The sequence below is a fragment of the Argentina anserina genome, chromosome 3 (assembly GCF_933775445.1).
Source record: "Argentina anserina chromosome 3, drPotAnse1.1, whole genome shotgun sequence".
NCBI lineage: Eukaryota > Viridiplantae > Streptophyta > Magnoliopsida > Rosales > Rosaceae > Argentina > Argentina anserina.
In genome coordinates this window covers 11,423,089-11,442,425 of record NC_065874.1, presented here as the reverse complement: position 1 = coordinate 11,442,425, position 19,337 = coordinate 11,423,089, and the positions used below count along the sequence as shown (strand labels likewise).

Below are 19,337 nucleotides of genomic sequence, written 5' to 3'. Positions count from 1 at the left end.
TATAATTGTATCCATACAGAGACACATGAACAGTCTAATATAGTTAACATTGGAATCAGATTGAATCAGGAACGGAAAATTTGAATCTGTTTTTACACAAACTCAATTTTCCCTGATTCTACCGGTTTCCTAAACAACCTAAACTATTACATCTACCTTTTACGTTTTCTAATAAAAAACGTTTTTGCTGAGATCTTTTTTTTTATATATATATAATCCAAGATCAGTAATATGTCATGCCATGAAAGTACAATTTTGATACAAAAATATACACATGTTTGTAAATTTTCTGGAACTAAAATCTCCAACCAGCACTTGCCGATTAATCAGTTTTTGTTTGCATGCATATGCAGAGAAGTAACAACGTGTGGTGCTTGTTCTGCTGAAACAACTCCAGTTGTCTGACTCGTCTCTTTCCATTCTCCTAACTTCTCCCTCTTTCAATACCTCAGACTCTTAAAACCCACAGTATCCCAGTTCCCCATACAAAGAAAAACCCAGAATCAAAAAACCAGCCATGGAGAATGGACCCCATCAAGGAGGAGGAGGACTAGTGGACACAACTGCTGCAACAATCACCATTAAAGGCATTCTGAGCTTGCTATTGCAGAATGTTGATGAAGATGAGAGCAAGAAGAAGCTGATTTCATTGGGTATGGGTGACCCAACTGCATTCTCTTGCTTCCACACAACCCATGTTGTTCAAGAAGCTGTTGTTGATGCTATTCAATCTGACAAATTCAATGGCTATGCTCCCACTGTGGGTCTTCCTCAAACCAGAAGGTAAATTTGATTCTTTTCCTCTGTTTATTTATTAATTGCTTCAAATTGCCTTTCTTGTTTTCATCGATTTCAAGTCCTGCCATATTCTCTTTGTTCTCTTTTGAATTTAATAAATAAAAGGCTTTGTAGTTTTCTTCACTTGATCAATTTTTCTTTTTAACTTCCCAGGGTAATCAGGGTTTTATGATTAAGAACAGATGAAATTTGAAAAGTATAAAGGGCAAATTTTTTAGTAGAGATGATATGGATCATATAGGGTGGTCTTCAACCTTTGCTAGCTGTTCCTTGTCAGGTAAGAAACTACTTGTTACTTGTTAGAGTTAAAAATGTAAGAAAGGTAGTTATTCTACATAGTTATATGGGGAAGCTTCTAATGAGGACATGGTGAGGACTTTGAAATGAATGGTTGGATGAGTGCTTGGGAGTTCAATTGATATTTTCAAGTTCCAATGTGCATGTCATCTAAACATTTGTTAGAAATATTTCTATCTTTTGGTGCTTGCTAACATCTACCTGATTACTTGGTATTTTGTAGTTCTTCCTCATTTGATCATGTCTAAATTATATGTACAGAGTTTAAAACAGAACCTGCAGTATCAGTCTTGCCAATATTTCTACTTATCCCACAAAGAACCTGAAACAACTATTTTCCAGATTTGATCAAATTTGCATTAATAGTGAATTCCTTAAATTTACCGCACTTGAAGTCTTTGACTGGATGGCGGACAATTAATCCTTCAAAATAAGTTTTGGTTTAATACTTTAATTCCTTAGGAGTTGGCAGGCACCTGTTTGATAAAATGCCTCAAAGGTATGTGTACTTGAAGGGGTAGCACATTTTAAACTTATTCCCATTATCTGAATTCATTGCAGAGCAATTGCTGAATATTTATCCCGGGATCTTCCATACGATCTGACATTGGATGATGTTTTCGTCACATCTGGTTGCACACAAGCAATCGATGTCGCATTGGCAATGCTTACTCACCCCGGAGCAAATATATTGCTTCCAAGGCCAGGCTTCCCTATTTATGAACTTTGTTCGGGATTTAGAAATCTTGAGGTTCGGCATTTTGATCTCTTGCAAGAGTGTGGCTGGGAGGTTGATCTCGATGCTGTTGTAGCTCTTGCCGATCAGAACACAGTTGCAATGGTAATTATAAACCCTGGAAATCCTTGTGGCAATGTGTACAGTTACCAACATTTGGAGAAGGTTAGTTTTGTGTAATCTTGCTTCCGGAGATTCTTAAAACCATGTTTTTTAACGAATTGGCATTTATTATGGTTGTGACTTATTGTTTTTCTGTTGGAATAGATTGCAGAAGCTGCAAAGAAACTTAGAATACTTGTTATTGCTGATGAAGTTTATGGACACCTTGCTTTTGGGGATAAACCATTTGTACCAATGGGAGTGTTTGGATCAACTGTTCCTGTTCTTACTCTTGGCTCTCTATCGAAGAGATGGATAGTTCCAGGATGGCGGCTTGGTTGGTTTGTGACAACTGATCCCTGTGGCACGTTTAGAAAACCCAAGGTTCTCTTCTGTTAGTATATTTTTGGCAGAGTTTCTTATTTCTCCACGTTGTTGCTATAAGTAATCTCATGATAGTCACTCTAAATTATGTTGAACAATTATGATGCAGTTTCATTAAACAGGCTACCACTTTAGTGTGCTGTATACACTGATTCAAACAGTGTACTTTTCATCAGGGTTTAACATTTTGAAGCATGTCACAGATATAGACAGTCATAAATTGGCCAATCTAGAGAATTTCCATCCATATTAAAATCACAAGGAAATTTTCTATCTGTGTATCAAAGTTGAACTTTGTGTTGTTACTCGTTACCTGTTCACATCTTTAAGTTCAGTAACTTTCAACTAATCGTAGTGCTGTAAACTCACTCTGCTTCTTTCTATTCAGATTGTTGAGCGCATTAAGAAATATTTTGACATTTTGGGTGGTCCTGCAACCTTCATTCAGGTTGGTATCTCTAAGGCTTTGTTTTAACTTCTTAAACAAATACTAGTATATTACTAGTAGTCTTGCTTAATAAAGTTATAATTTCAGATCCTTCAAATTTCAGCTTCTATTAAAACCCCTAAAAAATTAGTAAATAGAGGAAAATTTAGGCACAGGCCCTCTGGGTTGCAGTTAAGGCCTGGAAAATTAACTTATCCCATTCGTCTGTAACTAGTCAGGTCAGCTGTAATGTTGACGTGATTACTTTCAATATGAGAGATAAGTAGTCTATAGAAATGGATAGATACATTTTCTTAGTACTGCCACTACTGTACTATGACTACTATCTATCTTCATTCTTGTTGCCTTGGTCTGTCAGCCAACGAAAATTACTTCAGCCCCATTACATCATTGACATGTAAAGACATCAACTTTTAGCTGGAAGAGTGAAACTATTGTGAATTTTTCCAATTTAAATTTTTAATGTCAAATCGTCAACTTATTCCTCATCTCTATTTTCTTAATGACATTGGCAAGTTATAGGCAGCAGTTCCGAGCATCCTTGAGAAAACTGAAGAGGTCTTCTTCAAAAAAACTATCTATTTACTGAAGCAGTCATCAGATATTTGTTCTGATAGGATAAAGGACATCCCTTGTATTACCTGTCCAAGCAAAGCAGAGGGATCTATGGCTGTAATGGTGAGTAAGCAATGGCAGAATTTCACGTTTGCCTTGCTTTGGGGCTAACATTCTTGTTTAGGCAGACAAAGAAGCATGATTTTTTTTTGTGCGCTGCAGGCGAAACTAGACCTTTCACTATTGGAAGATATTAGTGATGACATTGATTTTTGTTTCAAGCTGGCCAAAGAGGAATCTGTTATTTTTCTTCCAGGTAAGAACATGTCCATCAATAATTTATTTAGCATGACTTTTGCAATACCATATGTCAGGTATATGAATACGTTTTGTTTCATTGCATTACATAAATGATACTGAGCACTAGTGTATATATTCTTTCACTACAAGATTATAGGTGGCCGTATAATATATTATTAACGTGATGTGTTGCCCAAAAATGCAAATCGCTATTCTTCTCTCTACAAGTCATGTTGTGATGTTTGTATACAAATTGTGAGCTAGTCGTTGACATTAGAAAGTAGTGAAGCTAATCTTTGCATTACAGATTTAAGGTATATAAGTCTTCCTCCTTCCACTTCATTCCATATAATTTTGTATGGTATGCTCGAATTTGTGGTATCAGAACAGGCCAATGTTCGGACCAAGTCGTGCTACACATGGAATAAGCTCTTTGAATTTGCATCCCATATCGAAAATCTTAAGCCTTGTCTACCAGCTTTGAATTGTTTAGTGTTGCATACCACTAAGCAAGTAGAATTAGAATGATGCATGAGTTTATACTTTATAATCATCTCCATAATGAGTAACATATGGATTTGAATTATACTGAATCGTTTTGCAGGAACAGCAGTAGGACTGAGAAACTGGATACGAATTACATTTGCTGCTGATCCACCTTTTCTTGAAGAAGCTTTTAGGAGGACATCTTCTTTCTATCAAAGACATGCCAGAAAATTATAGATAGCTACATGTATATATATGCCACTTACAAAGAAACATCCAATATATTTGAAATGGAGCTTTATCATTACATGAAAACCCTGCTTAGAAGTTCAAACTCTATTCATTTGGAAGTGACAATAGTGAAAAAATTAAACATCTGGACTTTCTACAGTCCATCCAACAAAGAATTACAAGCATACTCATAATTCGATTCCCAACTCCGTTACGAACAACTGCATTCTTTTACTGCAGCTAGACTACAGAGAACAAACAGGTGCTTAAGGCATGTTTTTTCAAAGCATTTTTGTGTCGGATGCTTTTGTCAGACCATGAGCTCATGTAACCGATGCCCATGAAATGGAAATGACAGAAATGTATTTACTTTTGTAGTGATAGGGATGCAGGGCCTTTTCAATGAGTACCATCTTATTAAGGACTAATTGAGGACATCTTTGATTCACCAAGTTTTTTTTATCTCATATTCATATCTCTACCATTTAGTTTGTAAATATGTATGAGTATATCATATTTGCAAAATTTCATTAAAATTGAGAATCGTTAAGATTCATAAATGTGATTTACTCATAATGAACTTAAATTGTTCATGTTTGACAATTTTGATTCGTTCATTTATTTGAGCTACTTTGATACATTAATGATTACTAAATTGACTGAAAATATGTACATCTAATATATTTATATATACCTAATATCTAAACGGTTGAAATGAAAAAATATAATAAAAAATAGGTCTAATTAACAATTAGTTTGAAAGTTCTCAACTAGCCTTCAATAAGATAGTTCTCATTGGAAAATCTCATGATGCAGTTTGAAACAAAATGATGGCAAGCATTTCTTTAACCGATTGATTTACTATATGACCGAATGTTAATGGCGTTTCAGCTTGTCTTATTTCTCATCTTTTTTCATGTATAGAGACAGAGCAGGTATGATTTGATGATATACCTTGTTTTTATACTTTACTTACAGATACTCATTATTGTCACTGTCAGTATATGTGTAAACCAATAGCATACATGAAGATTCATGATTACTTTAATTCATCAGTGTGCCTAGTTATAAAATATCTCCACCAATAAGTTGCATCAGACAGAACAAAAGTCTAGTTCACCTCAAAACTGCAAGACAAACGAAGAGTTGAAACAGAAATGGATTCCCTTCCTCTCAATAAATTTATACTTTAGGTTTTGTCAATAAAACCCAGTTCATACCAATCCATTCTGCAACCCTTCTTCCTCACTCTACTGCTCAGTTGTATTAATTATGTAGCTCTCTGCTGCTATTGATCCATGGCTAGCTACAACTCCCCTTCAGACCCAAAATCAGGTAAAGTTTTAGTCTTTTTTATGTATTTTGGGATCTTCTCCCTTGGTAACTTGGTTTATCTTCATCTGTAAAAGCTTTAAGGGTTGATATGTTCATTTTTGCTTTTGTGAAGATTCACTAGAAGTTGGAAATGTCGATGATTTCAAGGTCCATGTATTCAAATCATCATCTGAGGTGAGGAATCCAAATCTCTAATTTTACACTCAAGACCAACTTGGCTTTCGGGAATTGTAATTCATGATGTGATTAGGCACTGTCTGTTGTAGCGTATGGTTTTACTTCTTCTTTTTTAATTTGAGTCACATAGTAGGATTTAGGAGCAATATGTTTTAGATTGATGCTGGTTTATGAATTCTGCAGTTGTTAGAGAACCTACATGAGAAGTGGAACAAAGTAGAAAAGAAACCTTACCCAGCAATGTATTCCAGCATTTATGGTGGAATAATTCTTGATCCAGCTTTGATGGTGATTCCAATGGACGATCACATGGTTCATCGAGGCCATGGTGTTTTTGATACAGCCATTCTCTTAGATGGGTAGGCATTACCATTTCCTTCCCAATAACTTTATCTTGAGACATCTTTCGTTTCATTTTTTATGCTTTGTGAGACTTTTATTGCAAAATTTACTTCACGCAATTCTTCTTTTCCAAATTCAGTACTGGTTGCGTGACATATGTTGGGGCTTCATTTTATAAGAGCTTTAAGCTTTTGGGGTCAATTGATGAGAATTAGCTTGAGTTCTGATTTTGATTCCTGCAGCTACCTCTACGAGCTGGATGTCCACCTAAACCGCTTCCTCAGATCAGCTTCAAAAGCAAGGATCCCATCTCCCTTTGATCGGTCAACTCTTCGAAGCATTCTTGTGCAACTAGCAGCAGCATCACAGATCAAGAAAGGAACTCTAAGATATTGGTTGAGTGCTGGTCCTGGCGACTTCTTGCTCTCACCTACAGGTTGCCCAACATCTGCATTTTATGCGGTAGTCATTGATGAGGACTTTAATCAGTGCAAAGAAGGGGTTAAAGTGATCACCTCCTCTACTCCCATGAAGTCATCACAAATGGCAACAATGAAGAATGTGAACTACCTTCTTAATATCCTAGCAAAAATGGAAGCTGAAGACAAAGGAGCCTTTGCTTCCATATGGGCGGATGAGGAGGGTTACATAGCAGAAGGTCCAAATGTGAATGTGGCTTTCATAACACATGACAAAGAGCTTATTGTACCCTTCTTTGACAAGATCCTTAGTGGTTGTACCGTGTTGAGGCTTCTCGAATTGGCACCCAAGTTGGTTGAGTTAGGGAGTTTGAAAGCTGTGACAACTAGAAATATTACTGTGGAAGAAGCCAAAACCTCTGCTGAAATGATGTTTGTAGGAAGCACACTGCCTCTGTTGCCAATTATCGAGTGGGACGAACTGCCCATTGGCAATGGTAACGACTTCCTCTAGATGAATAAACTCATTTCCCATCTTAACTGAACAGACTTTGCTATATATATATTCTTAAAGTCTAATGCATTTCCTATTTTTGTTTGTGACAATAGGGGAGGTGGGAGAATTGACAATGGCACTCTCCGATCTGGTGTGGGATGATATGGTCGCAGGATCAACTGAAACACAGAGGACAGCAGTTCCCTACGTCTAAGGGCTCACAGAATTATCAAATCATCAAGGGGCCTATAAGAATGCTTCTTCTTGCATTTAGCTGCCTCACTGCTCACTGTTCCTGGTGTTACAAATGCTTTGTTTTCTGCTGTATCATTCCTTTCTTCCTTTGTGAACAGCGAAATCTTGAATAAAAGAATTTAGAAAGCTTTCTCAGTAAAAAAATTAAAGTATATTAGCAGTTCAGCACAAGAGCATATTAGTAACCACAGAAAAAGTGAATTTACCTGCTTTACGTCATTGAGCTCCCGACACTTGAACAAATTAGACAGATGTGCCTACAATGTTTTCCAAGGTTGAAGTATGGACACAAATGTCGTCAAGTACAGAGGATACATGTAATTCGCATGAGACTTGTTAACTGGGTTTACGAATGCTTGTGCCAAAGATATGTACAGTGTATCCGTCTTCATAGTTTCATATAGTACCTTTGTCCTCCACGAAGCAAAGTAACAAGCATAGATTGCTCATACTGATTGTTAATATTGGTAAGGTTAACTGTAAAACAACTCAAGATTGAAAATAACACCCTTCAAAATAAAATAGATAAAAAATATTGATACGAGGATTTCATTACTTGTTTCTTATTGAGAAGAGCAATGACCAACCCTGTCTCCAAAATGCTTGCAATTCTTCTACCCAGCCACCCAGGTATACATTATAATTTTCAATACTACAAGGGTGATGCTAGTAAGCCAGATCTAGGTGGCAGTATCTAAATTTTCTTCTGGAATTTCAAATCCATGTAATTGTTATGTAAGTTAATACTGCTCATTGTTGAAAAGGTAAATAAATTTGATTATGGATTCCAAACTCTACAAATATTATAGTAGCATACTAATTATCAATGTGCATTCAGCTGGTAATTTTTGCTTGAAAATTGTATTATATATAACTTTGTCTTGCAACTTTTCATATTGAATGTCTTTTCAGTTGCTCAAATAAAGAAATTAGTTTACAGAAAAATCTGTTTTTGTTTGTTACACAAAGTAGTACATTACAATTCAATTGATCACAACCGAACCCTGAATATTGTAGTCTTCTGTTACCTTTCTTCGGGTAATCTATTATGAGTATGTGAAAAAAAAACAACGATTTATTTTGTGGATGCAATATAGCCTTCTGATGAAATTTAACTAGCTTTTACTTCTTGTATAATAGAAAATAATTTTACCGATTCCACCCATTCTAAACTGAAATATCAGAATATTATAAAGGATACAATGGAATTGAAACCCTCTTTCTCATCAGACCAAACTTCTGAACTAGGTTGTTTAACCTCTCATCCAGTACCCAAAGTGATTTCTCAAACAAACATGTCATCAATTTGATCACCTGATAAGAACGCTTTCTTCAATTTAGAATGTTCTTCAGCTGCCTTAAAACACAAGATTAGGAAGGACATTGTTCGTCACATTAATCTTGTTGGCTCACTCCATTCATGACTTTCTAGCATACACCTTCCACCTATCAATAGGTTAAGATGCGGAGTTTATTTATTTTTACCAAATTTTAGTACACAGTATTCAAGGTTTGCATTTAATTCTTTTATCAATTAAGCTATCAAATTCCATTGAGTGTGTGAGTTACAATAAGAACAGGAGCCATAACATCAGAATTATAACTCAAAGCCGGATAATTGGATCCAAAAACCTTACAACAGAGCTTAACATACAAACTTTGGTGCCCAGTAAATGTAATTCTTTACTAATGATAACACAATCAACTTAATTAGATGCTAGGAAGGTTGCAACCTGTATTGTATATTGTTATTGTTATATATATACTAAGCACAATTATTAATGTGGAACTGTGAGCTAGAGAAGAAAAGGGAAATTTGATTTCTGCTTTCATATATGTTAGGACTTCAACACTTGCAATTAGATATGAGCTGAACTTAAAAGATCGCAAGTTGACAAGTAGTCCCAGATCACAGATTATACATATACCGAACAATTTCATTACATACCTAGGCCTTGCACAAAGATCACCATGAAGAAATTAAACACTACTGGCAAAGGCAACTGATAATGAATCTAACTAAACAAATGATGGCATATTAGCATATGCAAATCCTACTGTATGTTCGCCTCCAACTCTAAAATAATCTATCAACTCTCTTTGCACACTGTGCTTATCGCCGGCGAGGGTGGACAGAGAATAACACAAACCTTGTCCTTTTTCCAAAGCCTTACATTAGTCAAGTCGACGCAGCTGCAACTTGAGGAGGACCCAGATCTTCTGTTTTCATACCTGTGCTTCCATTATCAGCTTCCGGCAACACCAGGGGTCTGAAACATCGCGCTTTCCACCACAAAAACAAACTGAAGAAGCATGTGTACAAAACAGAACGAGGTCTCCCCCGAATCGATACCCTTCACATTTGCAGAATAACTCCCAGCTTTCTCCCCATCCTCCAAGCCAGTGATGACCCGCCATGGCTGATCACCCTGCAGCTGCTGGGGGAAACAACACGAACAAGTTAACACCATCATCACAATCTATCACAGCGTAAGGAAAGAGAATAAGTAGGAGAAGGAACGAAGGGTTTGAGATCTTAAACGAAGATCAGTTGAATTACTGTAAGGTATTGTTGCTTTCGGCTGTGACAATAGAGCATCTAAATTAGCGACCATGAGTTATGGAAGCTTTTTTACGCCGTAGAGATTCCCATGCCAAGGCACCAATCTTTTAAAACTTCAGAGACCGAGGCATCAATCTATTAAAACATCAGACACCAAGGCAGGGAGCCTCTCTTTGTCCAAAAACCCTCTCAAGATGCAGATTCGACTTGAATGGTTGCTCTGTATGGAAAGAAGCCACCATATATGATATATCCTTCCATTTTAGCGTAAAGACTTTGATGGTTATTAATAATCAGAGATTGGTTGACAAAAACGATCGTATCCCAAAGTCGAAATCCTAAATCCCTCTACCATCCTAGTTAAACAATCACACCAGCAAAATCTAACAGGTACACGAGTTCGGTAAAGTGGTGATGCCCAAATCAATCAGGATCATTAGGCTTTTCTGTCTCAGTTTTAGCATTTGGGACCATGAAAAGGGTTTTTTTTCCCACAATCTTCTTGTGCATTTTAGTCACAACTTTCAAGTTTCCACTTAACCACGATTTACCGAGTTGCTTCAAGCCTTCAAGCAATATTGCAATAATAACGGATTTTGAATCTACATTTTACTCTAGGCGGCAGTTTTTTTCCAAGCACCAAGCAAAACCACTAAACAGAGCATTTAGAGTAATGCATCAATCATCTTCTCAAAATCATATATCTTACAGAAAATGACCCAAAAAACAACCAAGAAAGATATATGGTCAATCACACAGGTGATTCCAAGGTATATTGCTAACAATAAGGTTACAAATTGATCAGGCACATCAAAGTTATTATAAAGTTGCAATTAGCTGCAGGTAACAATCGTAACATTATCAAACAAATACTGATATGCTTGCTGGAAATGAAGCAAAAAGACTGCTACTTCTACTGAAGTATTAAACCAACATCTTCATTACAATTCTGCATATTGGCTACAAATATTCCAACACCAACCAAACTCACACAAACAAATAGTCATAGAATTATTTCACATAGCTCTGCAAATTAAAATGTTACATATGATTTCATTCTAGAACCCAGAAAGCAAACAAGGACGGACAAGGAAAAATTATAAACAGAAACAACTGGAAATGAATCTTAAACACAACTGACGATACCATGATATTATGGATCTTCTGCTGCTGTATGCAATTGCTGCTGTATGTTAATTTCCAACCCTATACAAATCGGAACATAACAGAGTTGGAGACGAACATACAGCGCCAAGAGCACGGCAATAACCCAATGAAAACCCGTGATTTACTTCCTCCATCTCAAGCATTTTACATGTTCTATCGAACACATGAGTTTAACCTAGTTGCAGAACAACTCCCAGCTCTACTCATTGTTGGTTGTGACTAACAAAAACTTTGCAGAACGACTCCCACCTCTCTTTACAAAACCCCAAACCACTGATCGCCATGGTGGATCACCCCGGCAGAAAGTTTCTGACCACGGCTCAACCATCTCAGGCATGGAGAAAGGAAAGAGGGTTCCTGAGAGTTTTCTAAAGCAAGACCTCCAGATCTGTGGGGGCGAAGGGGTTGAGGCTGCGGAGGTAAGATGGTCTAGGTTAGAGATGGGGGAAGGCTTTATATGGGGAGGAACTGAGCCACTGAGGGAGTGAATAACGTGGGGGGACAATTTTCTTTCTCCAGCATTTATTTTTACCGAAGATGATGATGTTCTTACCGTGGTGGGTTTTTGATGATGCATCGTTAAGATTATTACTTTACTAGCCTCATCCGTTCCGGACCCTCAACTTCTATGCTTATTTATGAGAAACTAATGACATAACGGTATATTAATATGAGCAGTTTGTACGACGTTTTTAACATGTTTTATTTTAATTTGTACTTTACTTAGCTCTTATTGTTGTATTATTGAGTCATTGAGTCGTAGTAAGACTCTTGGGCGGTATTGAGTTGTTTTTGTTATTCAAAACTATGAAAGCATACAATGAAAGCAAAACTATCAATATGATTAAACATCAAAGCTCAATTGAGTTGTTTTTGTTATTCAAGATATTTATCAAGATTAAGTAAAAACATGCCTTAAATATGTTATAGGTATTATTATTATATATTTCCAATAGGCGATGTTTGGCAAACGCTAGACGGAGCTAGTTTATACAATTGGGTCATCAAGCATACTAGGCGGAGGTAATGGCGCAACTAGGCGGTACTAGGCAGACCTAAATGGTAAAGCTAGGTAGGATCAGCAGACTCCACACAAATTCTTTTGCCATGAGCTTGTGTAAAAGAGGGTGATTCTAAAAATCATGTAGTTCTTATAATCTCACATAACATCACAGTGATCACACGAGATCAAAATTTGTAAAACACACCAAATGTTAAATTCACTTTAATCTAATGTTCTCCTAAAAAAATAATTTGATTTTCAAAAGAAGGTGATGATTTGAATAGCATGAGGCCCAAATACCAAAGGGATTGGAATAGCAAAGGGGACCCAATGGTCTTTTGACTCTCACCTACCCACATTCTAAACATATGAATCAATAGTTAAAGGGTTCTTTCTAATGATGGTCATGTTGTTAAAGATTAGTTGATGAACTCTTTGATTTCGATCTCATATATATATATATATATATATATATATATATATATATATATATCTACTGTTTAGTTTGTAGATATATACGAGTAAATCATCACAGCAAAATATTATTCAATAATTTATGACAAAATTACCAAAATACACCCTAAATTTGACTGGAATTGTTAATTTGCATCACATTCTTTTAAATTTAACTGTTTTTATCCAATTTTGCGTCACATGTCATGCACATGAGGGGTAATGTTATCATTTTATATTTATATTTTTCTTAAAAATAAATAAAAATATTCTTTAAAAAGATGATTATTTTTTTAATTAAATTATTTATTTACATCTTTTTTCTACATATTTGACCTTATTTTGAATTATTTATTCAACATACCCATCCATTCAAATATAGTGTGTTGTGTATATATATATATACACATTTTATTTTTAATTCTCTATGTATTTATTTATATATTTTTAATATATTTTAACATACTATATCACGTAAAATAATAAATATATAAATTAATAACATGTTACGAAAAAATAAAAAAACATGGTAGCAAGTGTTCCTCTTAAGTAATTTTATTAATTTATTTCATCATTAAATATGAATAAATATAATGATAATATTGTCTATCAAATGTATGATTGTGACATGTGACTTAAAATTGGATAGAAAACATTAAATTTAACGAATGAATTAGAAATCGGTAATTTTTACCAAATTTAGAAGATAGATTGACTCAAATATAAATTCATGATGTAAACTGAAAATTATGGACAGATTTATTAAATTCGCATTTTTGCCATAATTTATGTAGTATATAACTAATAGTTAATGCCCAATTACCAAAGCATCGTAATTAAATACTAGTTAATACTTAATACTCACACACTTCTAATAAAAAGGGAGCACCAAACCCGAACCAACCCACACTCACAGAACAACAAAGAAAGACTTGGAAAAGCCACACGGTCTCCGAGTTCTCTCTCTGAAATTGGGAACAATTTCTCTAGGGTTTGGATTTTTAGGGTTTTTTTTTTTTAATCACAGAAGCCATGTCGTCCAACAAAGCGGGGCCAGCAGCGACGGCCCAACAGGCTCAGCAGAGCAATGCGAAGCCGGGGCTCCGGAAGCCCGTGTTCGTGAAGGTGAGCGATCTCAAGCCCGGAACGAGCGGCCACACTCTCGTCGTGAAGGTGATCAGCGCCACCACCGTGTTGCAGAAGGGCCGATCGGTGTCGCAGCACCTCCGCCAGACTCGAATCTCCGAGTGTCTCATCGGGGATGAGACCGGGTCCATTCTCTTCACTGCTAGAAATGATCAAGGTTGCTGTTTCTATCTCTGTGTTCTTATCTGTTTGGTTTGGTTTGGTTTGTTTATAGAATTGAGAGCTTAATGTGAAATGTGTGGGAAATTTGGGGCTACATGTATGTGTTGAGAATGAGATTGAGGGGCATTGGGAATTTCGAGAATTAGAATAAGTTGTTCCTGCGGCCTTTCGGGTTGCATTTGATGCCGGTTTAGTACATTGTCTTGTTTTGCTATTGTTAAGGTATATGTCTCTGTCAGGTCATCAAACTTGGGTGTTGGAATTTTTTTTAGGATGGGAATGTTGTTATGCGCTCTAGCTGAAGTGGCAAGCTTGTTGAAGGAGATTAGATGGATTTGTTAGCGGTGAGAAGGGGTTGAAATTCTAAATTCTGCTTGTAGAAGTGGCTTGGTGTTGTGAGGTTGTTAATGTCCACATGGAATGCTTGTACTATTTGTTTGCTGCACTGCTGCTGTTTCATATGGTTTTTTAATTTAACTGTGAAAAAGACTCTGAAAGGTAGGCAGTTATAAATGATCAATATCGTTATGGTTGTGGTAAAGCTGAGAAGAAGGCAATTAGCATGGTTTGGACTGTGGAATCGTTTTTATTTCTTTTTAAGTTTTTTATTTAAATTAGGGTGCATCCTAGAATGGGTGCTTTTTAAACTTAAGAGTGTAAGTTAAGAAAGAAAAGAAAAACAATAAAGTAGCCTAGTACTGTAATATTATCAGCTAGAATCTACTATTAATAGTTCTTTTTTCCTTTTCCAAATGGTTTCAAAATTTTAAGCAGTTGTTCATGCATTATTAAATCCTAGTACTTTCTATTATTTTTGATGAAAATATAATGGGCCTGGATCATTAAAGTGTTATGTATTGTGATAAAACATCTGCAGAATGTTGAATCTTTTGAGGATGGAAATGTGTGACTTTTGATCTTAGGACACAGTTTTATTTAAAAGTTTGACTAAAGAAGATAATATCAGTGGTTTGCTGATTATATTCTCAAAATGAAGAGGCCTGATATTTTGAACATGATGCGGCTCATCTTGTTGTAGGGCAATGTGACTTTGTTTGCATGTATGTTTGAATTGAGCCTTACTGACAATTTTATTCTGCTAGGTACTTGGCATAGTATTTTGTTGTTTTTTGTTTTACAGTCCTTAATGTTATGTTATTGGTTTATTTTTACAAAAAAAAAAATTTACAAAGAGTTTGGTGATTCTTGGCGTGATAGATAAGGATATTATGGTTCTCGTTGTGTAATTCTGTCCTTGATCTGTTCGTGGTAATCTTTGCTATACTTGGAAACTGACATTTGGTCATTGAGTGTTACATAATGTGGTAAATTGGTCGGGAAATTTGGTTGATTCTATCAATATGTTTAAGGTGAAAAAGATAATCAATCCACATAAGTTTCACTTGTCTGTTAAATGCTTCACAACCTTTTATCATCATGTTGAGGAAGTTATATACTACATAAATTATGGCTTTCTGCATTTCTTGGTGCCTGTTCTTTGTTGAGTTCAGTTTCCTTATTCTCTGTCTTACATTGCTTTGTGGTTTGCATGTTTCTCCAGTTGATTTGATGAAGCCTGATACAACTGTTATTCTCCGGAATGCTAAGATTGACATGTTTAAGGGATCCATGAGGCTAGCAATTGACAAATGGGGCCGTATTGAGGTGACTGAGCCTGCAAACTTTGTAGTCAAGGAAAACAACAATCTCTCTCTGGTTGAATATGAGCTCGTGAATGTTGCGGATGAATGAATGGGGCCTCTTTGCCGCTGGTATATTTTGAGAGAAGAATCAGAATTCATAAAGCTTTGATGGTTGGTTTTATTACCATTTCCTGGTAATATGCTGTTACTGCTGCTTGGTTATGTCATATTGGTGAAATGCTTGTTTGGGATTGGTTGAGAAAAATGACTTGGGTGATTTTTAATATAATTATGAAGTAGGGTTTGGTTGGATGCGAGCCGGAACAGCTTGTGCCTTTACGGAAATGTAAACTTGATTTTCTCACTTAAGAAAGTGCTTCAGTTCCTTCTTCTCATCTTTAGAACCCAGCTATTCCTTTATATTATGCCAACACTAGTGTATTAAGTGAATTTCAAACTCAGAACTTCAATTTCGGGTTTGCCTTTGCTTGAGGGGTGGTTCTTAAAATTCAAGTCATCATCTTATATACATGAGGCAGTTACGGTGATGACTAAAAATGATGAAATGAATCTTGCTGCATAGCTAAGGCAACAACTAAGGGTGGTTTCCTCTTGTCTGATCTCCTGATAATTTTTGTGTATTTCACTATTTCATTCAACAAGGTGAACTAATGCAACAACAACAATGTCCCGATCAAAATCAAATCACAGACGCCTCCAGCTTCGTGTCCTTACAAAGTCAATCACCGATTTAAGAAACACTAGCTTTCCAATTAAGCATTGAAATCTCCCCCGATCCAATTAAGCAACTCCATTCAAACCTATAACGTCTCCCAACAGAACGCCTAGAGGTCCCAAAATTTAGGGTCGGCTATACCTCATCCACAACGAAGAAAAAGTAGTCACTCTAATCTGTAGTGTTGGGGGTTCAAAGTCATCAGATACATTTGAAACTAATGTTCAACTTGTTATAAACCTCATTAACGAAAGACGTAATCCTCATCTCTTCAAATCAATCAATTCAAGGATTTCAAGACATCAAATAAAGTGTTTTTATTCTTTTATCGTCAAATACATACGCCGTTACTGATTGTTCACACACATCAAACACATTTGTGATCTAACGCCATGGCAGAATTTTATTTGAATTTTATTATTGAATGATTTTTTTATGTAATTATGTTTTCTATGAATAATAGTTTTGATAAAACACATTATTGAAATATTTGTACTTTAATTGTCATTCTGTTTATTTGTATGTGAGAATAAAATTATAAAAGAATATATTTAACAATTCATAATTTGGTAAAACTTTTGGTTGGACGTTTTATAGTAATAGAAATTTCGTCGGCTTAGCTCTCATGCTTCTATTCTTCTATTCACGCTTAACGATCAGTAAAATGATTTAGTTCAATGTATTAAACCAGTCCAGAACACCGTGATATTAGTTCATCATTAACTCCCGAATTGAAAGGGCAGCCTATTATGCAATACACTATTTCAAACACACAGTGAGAGTACTGTCCAACTAAAATTGAAATTGCATATGGGAAAGACCGATCGACAACCCCAAAAAATGGAATATCAATTTACACTTGCTTGATAATAATTCATACACACATGATGTACATATATACTAGTCTACCCACAAAAGCAATCCGTGATTCGCTCCTTGTTTCACGCCAACACTCCCCCTCAAGTTGGTGCATACATATCAACCATGCTCAATTTGCTAAGTGAATCATAAAAGACCATTTTAGACACTCCTTTTGTGAGCATATCGGCAAAAGGAACAAAAAGAAAACTAATGATCTTCGCGTCTATCTTTTCTTTTATAAAATGACGATCAACCTCCACATGTTTTGTACGATCATGTTGCACAAGATTATGTGAAATATCAATAGCTGCCTTGTTGTCACAGTACAACTGCATGACACATTTAGGCTTAATACCCAAATCTTGTAGCAAATTTCTAAGCCATAACAATTCGCACACTCCATGAGCCATACCTCTATATTCTGTTTTAGCACTAGATCGAGCTACCATATTTTGTTTTTTACTCTTCCATGTAACAAGATTACCCCCAACAAAGGTAAAGTACCCTGATGTGGATCTTCGATCTGTAATATTTCCAGCCCAGTCTGCATCTCTGAAGCCACAAATCTCAAGGATATTGTTGTGATTAGAAAACGTTACTCCTCTCCCTGGAACTGACTTCAAGTACCTCAAAATCCTCACAATAGCATCCATGTGATCCATACTCGGATTATGCATAAACTGACTCACAACACTTACTGCATACGCAACATCTGGCCTGGTATGTGACAAATAAATCAAGCGTCCAACTAGCCTTTGATAACGAGTTTTATCAGTGGGCACTTGATCTGGGTACTCTACTAACCGATGGTTCTGCTTAATAGGAGTATCAATTGGAGTGCAATCTAACATACCTGTCTCCGTTAGTAGATCAATGATGTACTTTCTCTGTCACAGATAGATACCATCACTTCCCCGGGCTACCTCAATGCCCAAGAAATACTTGAGTGTACCTAGGTCCTTCATCTCAAATTCTGTGGCTAGCTGCTTTTGTAATCTGTCCACCTCAATAGTATCATTACCAGTAACTACCATATCGTTAACATATATGATTAGGGCTGTTACCTTCTCTTGTTGGTGTTTGAGAAATAATGTGTGGTCTGAATTATTCTGCATATAGCCTATTTTCCTCATAAATTGTGAGAATCTTCCAAACCAAGCACGAGGTGACTGTTTAAGACCATACAAAGATTTTCTCAATCTGCATACGGAGTTACTTGGAGAAGCGACCACATATCTATGCAGAAGATTCATGTATACTTCCTCCGTTAGTTCTCCATGAATGAATGCATTCTTAACATCAAACTGTCTAAGTGGCCAGTTCAAATTAGCAGCGACAGAGAGCAATACCCGGATAGTGTTTATCTTTGCAACATGTGCGAATGTCTCATCATAGTCTATGCCATATGTCTGGGTGAACCCCTTCGCTACTAGGCGTGCTTTATACCGGCTTACTGACCCATCTGGATTATGCTTCACTGTAAACACTCAACGACATCCTACAGTCTTTTTGCCATATGGTGGAGGTACAAGTTCCCAAGTATTGTTCTTTTGTAATGTTTTCATCTCTTCCTCCATTGCTTTCCTCCATTTTGGATCTCTCAATGCATCTTGCACTTTGTTAGGTAATTATACAGTAGATATTTGATTTACAAATGACTCATATGACTTAGATAATCTTTTGGTATATATAAAATTTGCCACATAATACTTGGCTTTAGTCTGAAGGGTAGGTTCATATTTTTTTGTTGGTTGACCCCGAGTAAACCTATTTGGCAAAATATATTGTCTACTATTATCCCTAATAGAATGACTAACCTCAGATGAGTGATCTTCTATACCAGAAGAGCATTGGTCAGGGGTATAAACAGTTGTAGGGGAAACATGAGGGGCAATTGTGTTATCAGTTTCTGGTACCTGAATCTCTCGAGTGACGACCTCCGGTGGTGCCTGTGTAGCTGACACATTGGTAATCTCAACAGAACCTGTTACCATATCGACTGGCTCACTGGTCTCCCCCTCTCCATGATACAGCTCTTTAAAATATGATTTCTCCCCCTGAAGAGCAGTATCAGAAGAGGAAAATTAACTCATGTCCTCAAAAAAGATAACATCCATAGCAACGTTCTAAAAATCCCCGCCTAGGCGCCCGGAGACCCTTGGCCGCCTCGATTTTGGGCCGATTAATCCCCGATTAATCCTCTGGGCGCTGGTTTTTAGCTGTCCGCCCGATTAATGCCTAG

At 36.3% G+C, this 19,337-nt stretch overlaps 3 protein-coding genes across 3 annotated transcripts; all 3 read left to right on the top strand.

Moving 5' to 3' along the window:
* The first annotated feature begins 369 nt into the window (after positions 1 to 369).
* LOC126789171 (probable aminotransferase TAT2) lies at positions 370 to 4,376 on the top strand. Its single transcript, XM_050515262.1, has 7 exons — positions 370 to 783; positions 1,657 to 1,996; positions 2,099 to 2,317; positions 2,706 to 2,765; positions 3,288 to 3,443; positions 3,543 to 3,636; positions 4,225 to 4,376. Exons 1-7 carry the CDS (start codon positions 518 to 520, stop codon positions 4,341 to 4,343), a joined length of 1,254 nt encoding a protein of 417 aa, XP_050371219.1. The 5' UTR covers positions 370 to 517; the 3' UTR covers positions 4,344 to 4,376.
* A 1,053-nt stretch (positions 4,377 to 5,429) lies between these two features.
* LOC126789172 (D-amino-acid transaminase, chloroplastic-like) lies at positions 5,430 to 7,563 on the top strand. Its single transcript, XM_050515263.1, has 5 exons — positions 5,430 to 5,672; positions 5,785 to 5,846; positions 6,033 to 6,208; positions 6,434 to 7,107; positions 7,220 to 7,563. Exons 1-5 carry the CDS (start codon positions 5,636 to 5,638, stop codon positions 7,318 to 7,320), a joined length of 1,050 nt encoding a protein of 349 aa, XP_050371220.1. The 5' UTR covers positions 5,430 to 5,635; the 3' UTR covers positions 7,321 to 7,563.
* A 5,926-nt stretch (positions 7,564 to 13,489) lies between these two features.
* On the top strand, positions 13,490 to 15,891 carry LOC126789173 (uncharacterized protein At4g28440-like). Its single transcript, XM_050515264.1, has 2 exons — positions 13,490 to 13,850; positions 15,417 to 15,891. The coding sequence occupies exons 1-2, from the start codon at positions 13,580 to 13,582 to the stop codon at positions 15,605 to 15,607; spliced, it is 462 nt and encodes a 153-aa protein (XP_050371221.1). The 5' UTR covers positions 13,490 to 13,579; the 3' UTR covers positions 15,608 to 15,891.
* Positions 15,892 to 19,337: the final 3,446 nt, after the last annotated feature.